The sequence below is a fragment of the Camelina sativa genome, chromosome 2 (genome assembly GCF_030686135.1).
Source record: "Camelina sativa cultivar CO46 ecotype springtype chromosome 2, ASM3068613v1".
Classification (NCBI taxonomy): Eukaryota; Viridiplantae; Streptophyta; class Magnoliopsida; order Brassicales; family Brassicaceae; genus Camelina; species Camelina sativa.
The window spans coordinates 5369679-5384468 of record NC_141881.1 but is presented as its reverse complement, the minus strand read 5'-3'; the positions used below and the strand labels follow the sequence as shown (position 1 = coordinate 5384468).

General features: G+C 34.0%; 1 protein-coding gene, 1 long non-coding RNA gene and 1 pseudogene across 2 annotated transcripts; 2 read left to right on the top strand and 1 right to left on the bottom strand.

The window, feature by feature from the left end:
- The first annotated feature begins 1723 nt into the window (after positions 1-1723).
- Positions 1724-2683, top strand: LOC147948318 (uncharacterized). The gene is made up of 4 exons (XR_015573653.1): positions 1724-1890; positions 1984-2108; positions 2194-2258; positions 2393-2683. It is a non-coding gene; the product is annotated as an uncharacterized LOC147948318 (long non-coding RNA).
- Positions 2684-7725: 5042 nt separating this feature from the next.
- Positions 7726-8619, bottom strand: LOC147948317 (uncharacterized). Its single transcript, XM_087466292.1, has one exon. It carries the CDS (start codon positions 8617-8619, stop codon positions 7726-7728), a length of 894 nt encoding a protein of 297 aa, XP_087322418.1.
- A 1899-nt stretch (positions 8620-10518) lies between these two features.
- LOC104722470 (eukaryotic peptide chain release factor subunit 1-1 pseudogene) lies at positions 10519-11822 on the top strand (annotated as a pseudogene).
- Positions 11823-14790: the final 2968 nt, after the last annotated feature.

The window sequence follows — 14790 nt, the reverse complement described above, 5'->3', positions numbered from 1 at the left end:
GAAATGCTCATTAAATTCTCCAACTATTCATCAACTTGCACCTCTCTATCGACATCACTGCTGCTTCATCATTAATTTATCTTCACGATCGTTTTTTCTTTAAATTTAAAAAAATACTCAGAGTTTTTTTTTTTTTTTTTTTTGTGGTGGTGGATTAGATTTGGTGGCAACGAGTATGTGGTTAACCGATTTAGCACATCATCAAGTAGCTGTTGCATTTTTTTTCCTAATAACGGATCACTGTATAGGATCAATTATATCATTTTTTGTCTTAAAATATAAAGCATGATGGAGATTTGGTTTTAATTCAAATTATTTCATATTTTTATTTTTATTTATAACTTACTGTTGTTAAAGCATATGGTAAAGAAGTTCAATATGTAATCCGCTTTCTAATATACTTATAAAAATCATTTTTTTTTCTAAATGTGCCCTTTTTGTGTATTCGTTTATGATTCCATGCATATCATGCATCGTTATACTATACTATTCAGAAAGTTCACATACGAAACTCATTTTTAAAATTGTTGATATTTATTATCATTATACCAAGAGGGAAGAGCCAATAGCTCAACTAGTGAAAAATTTTGGTAAAACTTTAGAAATCGCTGATCCAAGTGACTCTTGGGATAAGATCATAGAACCTATTCTGGTCTGGGGTTTAAAGGGATGTACTGACATAGATGTAGAACCTCTTAATTATAATATATTATTGATCTTTAGTGTTTTTAAATAAACCAAAGGGTACAATAGTAATAACTTTAGAGTAATACAAATAATACATTAACAGAGACTAAAGAGAGTATAAGCTCCAACACAATGATTTGGCTTTGATGCGGTGACGTTAAGTGGAAGATCACCGACGAACCATATTGTAATTTAGATGTAATTCGTTTCGTAAAAGTAGAGAGAGCGATTACTGTTGTTCAAAATGCAAAGAGTTCAAATCATGGTCACGATATCCGTGCGTCAACTTATTATTGAATATTCTTACAATTTTATCTTTATTTTCTTAGATTAGTTACAACTATGTTTTTACGGTTTAACATTTTCTCACATCTCCATCACAACGTTACTTTCTTATCGTCGATGTTGTCTCCAATAACTATTTCTTTATAATCACATCATTCAATTCATACTCTTGTAAGACCTATTCAAATCAATCTATCCAGTCCTTTATTCTTATTCGTTCGATCATAAATTTGAGTTCTGATAAGAAAATCTAGATCCACACTCCCATGATCTAAATCACAAAATATTAAAGTGTAGATTTCACATTCACAATTGCGACTACATCAACACATGGTAATTAATTATCACTCACAAGAAAACATCATACCTTTTTGGTATCTAATTATGGAGATCTCTACAAGTTGGGAAATAAGTCAACAAATCTATATATACATTTTCCAACTACATCTATGAAATAAATCCTTAAGTTCCAACTTATTTACAACTCTGCCATTGTCTTAAATATTTTTAATTTATGATTTACGATTTATTAAATAATGATAAAATTTTCGATTTTTGCAAACAATTATTCCCACTAAATCGCAACTTTCCTAAAAAATTGAAGTCATTATTATTTACTTATTTGATAATTAATTAAATAAATATAACATTCCCTAAACTTGAAAATCATATCTCTCACTAATCAAAGTAATAATGTGTGATTCCTAGCATATTCCTTAATAAAACTGATTACACAGATTTTTCTCCCTAATTAGTTGCTAACTCAAATACTATTGCCTTGGAGAAGAAATCATAATCGACCCTATAAATATTTTACACCTAAACGAGAATTATCATCACCGAATACATAACAGCCACAACTTACTGAAAACCATTAGATACACCTTTGAATATTGATTTTGAGCTTAGGGATGAAAGGTGACCTTTGCATACTATTTAGTTTTCTCTATAATCATGTTGTTGTTATAATTGTCATATTTTCTGATTTTCAATACTAATATTTTGACATAGTGATGAAAGAATGGCGAGTATGTTGTGGGGTTATTTTGCCGATCAAGTTTTTAGAGCCTGTCAAAAATCTAAGGGAAGCATTGTTGTTTGTCTGCTTAGATTTTACAACATAAATGGCTACAAAAGTAAATACATCTTCCGGTTAGACTCATTTATGATTAAATAAGATCAATGATTGTGTCATTGCTTACATAATCTTTATCATGACAGGTGTTAAGTTTTTATCTAATTTTTTTGATGGTATTCAACTCCATGTCAATCCACTACTGCCTCAAGTAAATCAATGTTCTGTTATTGATTTTTTTGTTTATTCTTTTCGGAGATATGTTCTTGCAATAATATATATATCGTTTATCTTATGTCAAACTATTAACCATATTTTTTAATTTATTCTTGATTGTGGATCCAGAAAACTTGCATGATGCAGTGAAGAAACTGATTGGAAAGACATTTCTCTTTATTGTATGTGTTGGAAAAGAGAACATATGGAATGATAAAAGAAATCTACAAGGTGTGGAAAGTAATGTCGAAAGATGATCTTCTTAAATCATCACAAATAAGGATATGAAATCGGTTAACCAAAAAGTCAAGAACGGCGGAGATGTCGGAAATGGACCAATGAAAATAAAGAAGAAGATGATAGATTTGTTTTCTGAGACTAGAGTGATCCAGGCAAAACAAAAACAAAAGCAAATTATGATTTCACAAAAAAAAAATCCAATTACAATATATATATATATATATATATATAAATATATATATATATATAAGTTATTAGTGATATTGCAATTGTTGTTTTTCTGCTAATAACTATTTTCTTATTTCTATCAAATTATATACAGACATAATGGCTCCAAACTTAATAACCAAAAAATTCAATGGGGAATTATATATACACATATATTCCCCATAATTTCAATAGGAAATAAGATATTACTTCAATGTATATAATTTCACATATCTTATTACTCTAATGGGGAATAAGATGAATGAATCAGATGTTAAAAAAAACATACAAAACTACAATACAAAAATTATACTATACATATATTTTAGAAATTACAATATAATAACAATACTACTATCTTTAAATTGAAAAATAAAAAGAAATAAACAGTCTTTTTCTTCAAGAAATCACTACTTAATGAATTATATGATATAGTTCCTATAGTAAAAAACAATAAACTTCAAACAAAACAATTTTTACACTACCTAATAGATATATATTTGTAAGGTTATACATTTAAAAAGTAAAATTTTTTAGTTATGTATATAATTAATCTATAATATAAACTGTTTTTTATTTATAAATATAGTCCCGCGGTGTACCGTGGGTAAATATCTAGTACTCTATCATTTCTTCAACAAATATAATAAATTAAAAAAGAAAAATATATCAATAAGAAACATACGAGAGAAAAAAAACATGGGATTTTCATATGTAAACCAAATTTTTGCCGATAGTAAATTATTATCATAAATTTAAAGTTCGGAGATATCACCATACAATAAAAAATGAAATTCAATAAAAACGCACAAGTAAAACCGAAAAGTAACAAAAATCAAAAGCTCATATCTGCAGAATGTAAATCCAATTGCACAGACATGTGATTCTTAAACGTTGAGTTTTGTTTGTATTTTACAGAAAATCATCTATGTAATGAGACAAACTTTCGACAACCATCGATGGCTACATGCAAGTTTTCTTCTTACCATCAGCACTTCCGAAACTTTGATTGATTCAATGTAACAAGACGACAAAGTCTTATTAGAAGAACAATACTACTAAACAGTTTTCTAGTGTAAGAGTTTCTTGTAAAGGAAAAGCATGAGAGATACATTTAATAGAAAATGAGAATACTGAAGAAAGAGAACAATGAGAGAAAATAGGCTCGCTAATTGATTTGAAACCAAAATTTTCAAGCTCACATCAATTAGTTTCACTCCAATGACACAATATTAAGTATCTTATTAGGGCAACGACTCAAATATCTCAACTAGTGTTTCTTTTATTATCACATTAAAATGTAAAATAGTGGAAACGTGTCAAATATCTCAACTAGTGTTTCTGTTATATTTTTCTAAAAATTTGTTGCACTTTAATATTCCTTTTTTTTAATAGTTCATTGCCCTCTTTAAATATTTTTCTTCTTTCAGTAATCTAGAAATAGCTTTAAGATCTTTCACTTTGTTAATATAAGGACAAAATTTAGTTTTTATATATTTTATATACATTTACATTATATATATTAAATACATTCAACATATATTAATTGTAAATTTTCATTGAATTATTTTCTTTTTGTTGAAATTAATTATATATTTAAAGATTTATTATAAAATTTATAACATATATAAATCTAAGAAAAATATTGGTAAAATAGAAAACTAAACTTAATAACTTATCATTATACCTTACTTTCATATGATATTTTGCTTTGATGGTTTAAAATATTTGATATGACTTCTTAAAATTGTTTTACAAACTTAACTATAATATACCAATTGATTAAGTTTAGCCAATATATATATATATATATATATATATTTTTCTCTACCACATCAAGAATTGAAAAAATAAAGTTTCTCTAAAGCCTCCGCATAGTTTCTTCTTCAGGTTATTTCCTATCTTCATCACTATTTTCTCTTTTTTTGGTTCTAATTTTTTATGTGTTCATCATTGTTCTACTAGAATTCTCTGATTATTGCTAGGAGTAATTGCAGTTAAGTTTCGCGAGTGATATAAATTTTATCATAATTTTTTTTAGATAGACACTTATATTTATCTTAAATTGTTTTTTCTGCAATGATTTGTAATTAAGTTTTCAATCTTATAATAAATGTGATGCTCCGATAATCCCATTTAGTATTTTTTTTTTCAACATCTGGTGTTAATTATATTATGAGAAGAAAGTCACAGACTTTACAAAAAGTTACACTAAAAGCCTTCACAAGTAGGCCTAACAAGATATATAAGGACTTAACAACCCTAAAGAAGTGGGCCTATACCAAAAAATCAATAGAAAGGTTAGCCTATCACCATTTCTAAACCTACAGAGGATTAAACTCTCTCATTATGAAAGACAATGTTAAGCCAAGAAAGATGACTTATTGCAGCATATGATTGTAGACGACAAATCCGAAGTGACGTTTTTTGCAATGAGAGCAGCTCCTCTGTTCGCAGAAGGGGCTTCTACTATTAACCGCCAAAAAATTAACCTACTTAGAACTCTCCATAACTCTGCAGCTTAATATCGGAAGGAAGGCCAAGCATTTGGCCTGAGAACTGCTCCAACTAACTGGACATCTTCAAGAGCGAATATAACATAGTTATACTTATGAGAAAACATATTTTCTATCACCCATATAACACAGCAAAGATTAGCATCCTCTTTAGAGTTTATATTTTTTAAAGCTCTTCTACTGTGCAGCAACACATCCCATGTGTTATCTCTTAGCACCTATGAACCACCTACCAACCCATTTCTCCTCGACCAAGATATTCCTACATTGCATTTAACCCAACCTGAGATTGGTGCTTCCCAAGAAGACAGGGGAGAAGGCACCACGACCGACTGAACATTTGAAACAGCAGTAACCTCATTTTGAACAATATGTGCCAGAAACTAGTCCTCAACATCTTGCTTTATCTTTTGAGTAGAATCTAGCAGAGATAAGTATTTACCTTCGAAGAAGAGTAGGTTACGATTCTTCCAAATTCTCCATATAATCCACGGAAAGCTTTTCCTCAAGTCTCTAGGCCATCTCAGATTGTCCTTATTTATGAGTAAATGGTGAATGAAAGAAAAAACAGAACCTGAAACCATACCCCCTTCTGGCATTGGGTAATCTGATAATGCCCAGATCTGCCTAGAGATAGTGCAGTTGAAAATGACATGCTCTATTGATTCTCCTTTAAGCCCACAAGTTTGACATCTGCTATCTACTTTCATTCCTCTATGTGAGAGTAAATCCGCAACCCGAATGGCTCCACTCAACATTTTCCACAGAAAAACCTTGATTTTGGGTTCAGTAGAGATAGTCCAAACTTGTTCCTTGAGAGTATTGATGGACGGTTGAATGGAAGCTTCCTGTAGTAGGAGATTCTCATTTGAGTTTGCCACCAACCAATAAGTCGATTTGACTATGAAATCTCCACTCTTGTTATGTTTCCACACCCAAAAATCATCAATGGATACAACCGACTTAACTGATTTAATCAAGGCTATTTCTCCTGGAAAGAAGTGATATTGTAGTTTTTCCATATCCTAGTCTCTTTCTTCAAAATTAATGAGCTCCTGCACGTTAAGATCTGGATTAATAAGATCATTTTTAATCCAAGGGGCTCTTCTGCCTTTGACTTCATCTTCCAACCATCTGTCCACCCAAACTTTAAGAGAGGCACCATTGCCACTTTTTTAACCAAGCCTTTTAAGAGTAAATCTCGACCATGAAGTATACTTCTCCATCCAAAGGAAGGACTCTGACCAAGCGAAGCATCAACAAATTTACAGTCTGAAAAGTATCTGCTCTTCAACACTCTTGAGAAGAAACAAACCGGAAATTGGACGATTCTCCAGGCCTGCTTCGCCAACAAAGCTTGGTTGAAAAGTTCGATGTCTCTGAATCCTAAGACACATTCTATCCCAACTTTGCTAGTGGATTTTACGGTTGTGTTCAAAAGAACTCCACCAAAATTGAGCCATTGCACTAGAAAGGTTGGAGCAGATAGTCTTAGGCAATTTAAAACACGACATCGCAAAAACGGGCATAGCTAAAGACACTGATTTCAACAAGATTTCATTTCCTCCCTGAGACAAAGATCTAGCATACCATCCAGAGAGTTTGGCCTTTAGCATATCCTTAATGTAATCCAACATTTGAATCTTGGAACCACTGAAGCACTCTGGTAGACCTAGGTAGGTACCCGCTCCCCCTCATTTTGAATCAGAAGAGTAGACTTGATTTCTTGTTTGTGGATCTCTAAAACTTTTTTCCCGAAAGTGATTGAGGACTTATTGAGATTAATTACTTGCCTAGTTGCCTTGCCATACACTTTGAGAATCTTTTGTAGCTCCAAACTCTCTTCTCTGTTGGCCTTACACACAAAGAGGCTATCATCTACAAATAAGATATGGTTAATGATAGGACCCCCCTCGTTGAATTGAATACCATTAATGAGCCCAGTTGATTGAGCAGAGTTGAGCAGATGTGATAATCCTTCTGTGCAAAGTACAAAAATGAATGGAGATAAAGGATCTCCTTGTCTGAGACCTCTCTGTGGAATGACCATTCCAAATGGTTGATCATTTATCAGAACAGAATACGTAACTGAAGATACCCAGAACATGATCAAAATTATCCATTTTTCATGAAATCCCAGAGCTCCAAGAAGGGATCTTAAGTAGCTCCATTCTATTATGTCGAAGGCTTTAGACATGTCTGATTTCACTACCATGAATTCTGAAGAGATATTCGTGTGAGCATTGAGACTATGAACCATTTCATGAGCCACCAGATTGTTGTCAGAGATCAGTCTTTTAGCGACAAAGGTTTATTGTGCTTCAGAGACAAGCAGTGGGAGAATAGGCTGTAATCTTTGAACAATGATCTTTGAGATAATCTTATATAAAACCGAACAGAGACTGATTGGCCTCAGATTTGCCATTTCTGTAGGGTGGGGAATCTTGGGTATTAAGCAGAGATGTGTATAGTTCCATTCTGATGGGAAAAATACCTGTCTCAAAGAATAACTTCAAGTATAGCATGGGGGCCAACTGTAGTCCAGAAATGTTGAAAAAACAAAACAGATATGCCATCAGCTCCTAGAGAACTTGAGGGTTTGATTGCAAAAGTAGCTCTTTTGATCTCTTCATCTGTAACCGGTTCCAGCAGAAATTTGTTCATATCATCTGTGACCTTAGATGGAAAGTCATCGAACCAGCTAGCAAAACTAGAAGGATTTGAAGTTGTGAAGAGTTTATGAAAGTAGGTGCAGGCCACTTCTCCTTTGGCTGCTTCTGATTTTTGCTCGTTTCCATTTATGTCTTTTAGAACTTCAATCATTTTCTTTGATCTGATACCTTTTACCGATGAATGGAAGAAATTGGTGTTTCGATCTCCACATCTCATCCATTTATCTCTGCTTCTTTGATGCCAGTATATTTCCTCATCTCTGTATGCTCGAGCTAGCTCTTTTTTTAGGAAATGAACATGATCAAAATTTGGAAATCTAGCTGATTGATCTTTTTCAAGAGCTACTTCAACCTGATGGATTTTGTCCTTAGCATTTGTGTTGTTTTTCTTTTTCCAGGAGCTAAGAGCCTTTCTGCAGCCACGTAATCTATCCGAAGAAGAACAATCTGTGCGAGCATGAGACAAATTCCAGGCTTTTATGACCCCTGCTTCAACCTTTGGCCTGAACAAAAGTCTTTTATCAAAACGAAATTGTCCTCTGTACTCTTCTCGAGAAGTAAGAAGCTTCATTAATACCGGTCTATGATCCGATCCTCTGAAATCTAAGAATGACTGGTTTGATGCTGGAAATTGAGTTAGCCATTCTTTATTCCCAAAAAACCCTATCCAACTTACTTTGAATCCATAAGTCGTATCTCTTTCCTGCCCAGGTGAAACCATTTCCGTGACTAGAGAGTTCAGTCATTTGACAAGCATGTATCAAATCAGAAAATGGCTTAAATAAACATTCGCTTCTCCTAGGACCTCCAAGCTTCTCTCCATTATGCAGAATATTATTAAAGTCGCCCAACATACACCAACTCTCTCTTCTGCTAATACCAATCCTACGGATTCTTTCCCATACCACTTTTCTTTTGTTAAATATGGATCTCCATATACACAGGACACAAAAAAAAAGAGGAAGCTCCAAACTGAACTTGTAAATCCAAGAGGTTTTTATCTGCATACTTCACCTCTATATGAACGTTACTCTTACAAAAAACTGCTAAACCATCGCACTTTCCAACCGGGTCCACTGTATACACCCTACTATACCCCAACCATTCTTGAACATCTACTAAAGTATCTCTATCATGCATCGTTTCAATCAAGAACATCATCTCAGGAAAATGTTGTTTACGCATTTCCCTAAGACGTGGAAAATCCAAGTCTTGAGACCGTCCCAAGCCTTGGCAATTCCAGCTCAAAATGGTCATTGGGCATTGGGCAATCCCCCCCATTGGAATCACCTCTTTGAGATTAAGCTTTGATACTTTAGCAGTGCTTGTTCTCACATCTTCTGCTTTTCTTTTATCTTTTCCACCTACCATGATCCCGGACTTTAATACTTGGGTTTCACCGAGAGTAGGAGGCTTGAAAGGTTTTGGTTTCCTGTTGATTTTGGTTGGCCTTTTCCTTTGCTTTTCCTTTTTAAAGGTAAACCCGGATGGACCAGCATCAGAGGAACCGGTCCTAAAAACCGTTTGTTTACTCTGAAAAGGTTGGGACAAACCAAGGAATTTACTTCCTCCTTCAGCTTCTATCAAGCGAGCATCCAATAACCAAGATCTATCCAAGGTTGGCTTTGATATTGGTGGCAATAAGGAGAGACTTAAGCCAATTGAAATATCTTCATGATGTAGTGAATAGTCTCTCGAATAATCAAAGACCCGACCTTTCTCTCCATTAACTTCAGGATGAATAATCGGAATGGGTTCCAGTTGTAAGATGGATTTTTTTGCTATGGGATCTTTTTCAGCTTCCCCTACTGATTTTTTTACCCTCGCAACCTTAGTAGAGTGATCTTCGCCGTTTGTTGCTAGGAGGTACCGTCTCATTCCTTCTAGTACTTCCAGAGCAATTCTAGGTCTACCTGTGAAAGAATCTGTTCCAACCTGGTCTTCTCTCAAGACACCAAACAAAGGGTATTCATACCATCTGTCTACCGCTATAGACCAGTCGTTAAAGGTGTGAGCTCCTTTATCTAGAACATCTTGTAGATCATGCTCTGTGTTGAAGATAAACTAAGTTTTAGTTTCAAAAGTACCACCACTATGGTTTTTTTAATAAATAACACTACAAACCTTTTTAGTCTAAAAACACAAACATACAAAAAAAAAACACAAATACTAAAAATGAAAACAAAAAATGATTTTAGTGGTATTTACAAGAATTGCAAGTAATTTGTTATGCACAAGAATTTCCCTTAAGATTTATATTAATTAGTGATGTGCAAAAAAGTTTATTAGATTTAATGTAAATTTCATGGATGATTTTATATTTTATGATTAAGATTATTGCATATAAAAATAAGTTGGAACGTCCTGCCAAAAAGAAAAATAATAATAAGTTGGACCATGTCAAATGACTCAAATTGTATAAATTTTTGGTGATAGTTTTCTTTTGTCGGAAAGTATTTGATCTTACAATTTACAAATGGAATGTATCTTGTTTTTAATTTCGACCTTTATCCTCATATAACTGTGATGGTTGATTGAGAATTATATTTTCTACTCCAACTTTAATTATATATGTTGAGTTGAATTAGTCTCATGTGGTCCATGGGTTATTGCAGCTAAAATGGAAGACAAAAACGATGACAACAAGAACATTGAGATATGGAAGATTAAGAAGCTAATCAAATCCCTAGAAACTGCTAGGGGTAATGGAACTAGCATGATCTCACTCATTGTGCCACCACATGATCAGGTCTCTTATGTTACCAAGATGTTGGGAGATGAGTATGGAACCACGTCAAACATCAAAAGCAGAGTTAATCGCCAGTCTGGTTTTGGGGGCATAACTTCTTCTCAACAAAGGCTGAAACTTTACAACAGGGTCCCTCCCAATGGTATTGTGCTTTATACTGGAACCATAGTTAATGAGGAAGGAAAGGAAAAGAAGGTTACTATTGACTTTGAGCCTTTCAGACCGATAAACAACTCTTTCTATCTTTGTGACAACAAGTTCCATACCGAAACTTTGAATGAATTGCTCGAGTCCGATGACAAGTTTGGTTTCATTGTAATGGATGGAAAATGGAACTCTCTTTGGTACTCTGAGCGGTAATACCCGTGAGGTGCTTCACAAGTTCTCTGTTGATCTTCCTAAGAAACACGGAAGAGGAGGACAATCAGCTCTTCGTTTTGCCCGACTCCGTATGGAGAAACGCCATAATTACGTGAGAAAAACTGCTAAGCATGCTACGCAATACTACATAAATCCTTCAACAGGTCAGCCTAATGTTTCAGGGCTGATACTTGCTGGTTCAGCGGATTTCAAGACTGAATTAAGTCAGTCAGATATGTTTGATCCTCGACTCGCTGCCAAGATACTAAATGTGGTGGATGTATCTTACGGAGGTGATAATGGTTTCAATCAAGCAATCGAGCTGTCAGCGGAAATCTTGGTGAATGTGAAGTTTGTTCAAGAGAAGCGTTTAATAGGGAAGTAATTTGAGGAGATAAGCCATGACACCGGGAAATACGTGTTTGGTGTGGAAGATACATTGAACGCTTTGGATTCAGGTGACGTCGAGACACTGATTGCGTGGGATAATCTTGATATCAACAGATATATGATGAAGAACAGTGTGACTATTGAAGCTGTAATCAAGCACCTGAATAAGGAACAAGAAGCCAACATGGAGAATCAAAGTAAATGATATGGTCTTGGATGTGGAGGAGAAACTGTAATTGTTGGAGTGGCTTGCTAATGAGTACAAGCATTTTGGTTGTACGCTAGAATTTGTGACCAATAAATCACAAGAGGGGCCTCAATTTTGTAGAGGGTTTGGTGGAATCGGAGGGATATTTCGTTACCAGCTTGACCTGACTGCATTTGATTCTGAGGATGAAGAAGTTTATGATGATGATTCTGATTAGCAATCAAATGAATCCTCACCATTGCTAGTTTAGGAAGATGTCCCACCACCAAGACTAAACCATCATGTCCGGGCTATTGGTATCATACATAAGACATTCCAAAAATAGTTCAAGAAGCATCTTTTTCAAAAGGTAAGACATCTTTTAGAAGTTAAAACCCAGTTTGGTTTATGGAATCTTAGCTCACTCTATGGTTTTGGAATTTAACTGGTGGAGAATGAAGTAAGTCTTGGCTATATGTTTGATACATATATGGTGTATCTTGGAAAAACGGCTTTTTCATACCTGGACAATTCCAATATGTTCGATTCATACATCGGACTATTAACTGTGCGAAAACATACATAGACTTAGAATCCACGTGATTAAATTAGTAACTCCATTAATCTTACCGTTAAACCAATTTGACATGGAACCAACGTCGGTAGGCTCAAATCCACAAAGTCAAACTCCCTAAAAACTTTTCTTTTACCACTCGGCCATATACATTTATTATGGTTATACGAAGAAAGATTTATTATTACATCTTCTCTCTCTCTCCTTCTCTAAAATCAATCAAATGCTTCTTTCTTTCTTCCCATATTTTTTTTTAGATCTTGCTACAACTGGATCATAATTGAGTCGAGATCTGTTGTGATGTTTAGGTAGACCAAAACCTAATAATTGAATCGATAAATTGAGTAAAATCCTAATTTTTGTGAGAAGTCAAGAAACATGATTGTTGGTATTATGCTTCTATCGTAAGGGTGTACGCTTTTTTCAATCCAACTAGTCAAACTGAATCAACTGGGTAAATCGAACAATTCAAACAACCAAATTGTAACACAAACTCAAGAAACCCTCAAAGAGAATGGCTGGCTTTAAAAATTCACAAACCATAATCTCCCTAAATTTTGAAAAAAATAATAAAAACCCTAAATTTGAAATCGGATGCAATGAAAATTTAATCAGAAGATATTTGGCAATCGGAAAAAAAAACAGTAATTGAAGGTTGAAGCGAGAGAATCATCAAAGCTTGTTCTGAATTCGATCGGAGCAGAAGAAAACAATTCTACGGTTTGTCTTGTTGCTTTGACTAAAGAAGAAGAGTGATTGAAGAAGAAGATATATTAAATCTTTGTTCATAAATCCAAAATAGATCTATATGGCCGAGTGGTAAAAGAGAAGTTGAGTGTTGCTTAGATATTGCAGGTTCGAGGCTAGTATGCGCCATTAAATTTTTATATTTAACTAAAACGACGTCATTTTGATCTCCTCTGCACAGGTAGATTCTACGTCAGATTGGTCTAACGGCAAGATTAATGGAGTTACTAATTTAATAACGTTTTGTATATTGTAGCACAAAATCATAAGTCCGGGTATGGAATTCAAAAATTTTAAAAGTCTATGTATGTTTTCGTACAGTCAATAGTCCGATGTATGAATCGAACATATTGGAATTGTCCAGGTATAAAAAATCCGTTTTTCGGTGTATCTTTAAAAAGTTACTTTTGAACATAACTAATTTCAAATCTTATAAGGCTTCCTTTGAGGAGTAAACGCTCGGTTATATGATTTTTATGTTTAAAAAATTACTTTGGTATGTATAATTTCAGTACTATAAGGCTTCATCTAAGAGTACATCATTTGGATTACCATTTCTCTACATTTACATGAATTCTCTATGTGTCTTTGTTAAGTTTTAAGTTTTTTACCTTTTTAGTATTCAATATGAATAATCAATCAATCGTCTAAAAGTGAAATTAGATTTGGTTACCCAAATTCAAAATCTTTGATCCTGAACTGAGTTTATATCTAAATTTTCATTTCAAAGAAGAAAATATCAACTGATAGGTGAATCTTGTATCTCTCTATGGGTTTGTTTACAATTTAAGATGCAATTTAAGAATGAATTGTGGAATCAATAATAGATTCATTATTTAAGATTTTCCAACTTAAACATTTTTTTCAAACAACTAATTTTCATTAAATTAAAGGAAGCCTAAGATTCTAAAAGACGAAGTCTTACATCTAAATACAATAGAAAAGAAATACAAGATATAGCAACTAACAAGCAACTAGCGAGGCACATGCCACAAAGTCCACACAAAATGTGGTAAAACAATTATAAATAGAATATAAAAGTTACAAAAAAAAAAGCACAAGAGATCCAAGCATATAAATAATCTCACAAGTATCTTGATTGATAATATCCAAAGCAACCCCAAAAGATTACAAAGCTTCGCGACAAAAACAGAAAAAACATTCAACTAAGAAGAGAAACCTTGCAAAACCTAAACATCCAAAACCACTCCAAATAAGAGGGAAATCATTCTCGGCCCGTTATCTGGATTCACCGCCTTTATTGGAGGACAGGGGTTCTTTCCCACGTTGTCAGATTGATGGTTCATGGAAAAGTACGGATCCTTTACAGGGTTTGGGCTGGTGGTGCTGCAGTGGAGAAGATTCAACGCTCCTTTTGGGAGCACGGAGTCACCGAAGAGGCCTTACTCCCTTACACGCGGAATTACAAGCACTGATCTGGGCTATGGATGCTTTACTGGCGGCTGGAGTTGTTTGTCAGGCTTTTGAGACGGACTGTGCTGAGTTAGTTGCGATGGTGCAGACGGCCTGCTTTCTCAAATTTGCTGGAGGATTTTGCTTTACTCCGATCTTCTTACCTCTCCTTCACTCTAGTCAGGATCCCTCTAGACGTCAACGCTAGGGCGGATTGCCTGGCACGGTCTTCAAGATGTTTAATTTTTGAATCTATTTTTGTAAACTCTTTTCCTCCGGTTTGGGCAACCAATCTTGGAGTTCTCTTTTAATTATTAATGTTTGGTTGAAAACAAAAGAGGGAAATATTGGGAAAAAACAATAGTCCTTAAAAGCAGTAAAAACTAAAAACTCCTAGGAATGCTTTTTGAGAGCCAAACAGTCTGCTACAAAGACAGAAGGGCAATGTAGAAGGACCAGCCCATACAACTTT

Coding starts and splice junctions, on each gene's coding strand:
- LOC147948317 (XM_087466292.1), bottom strand. CDS start 8,619: ATGGTTTCACCTGGGCAGGAAAGAGATACGACTTATGGATTCAAAGTA.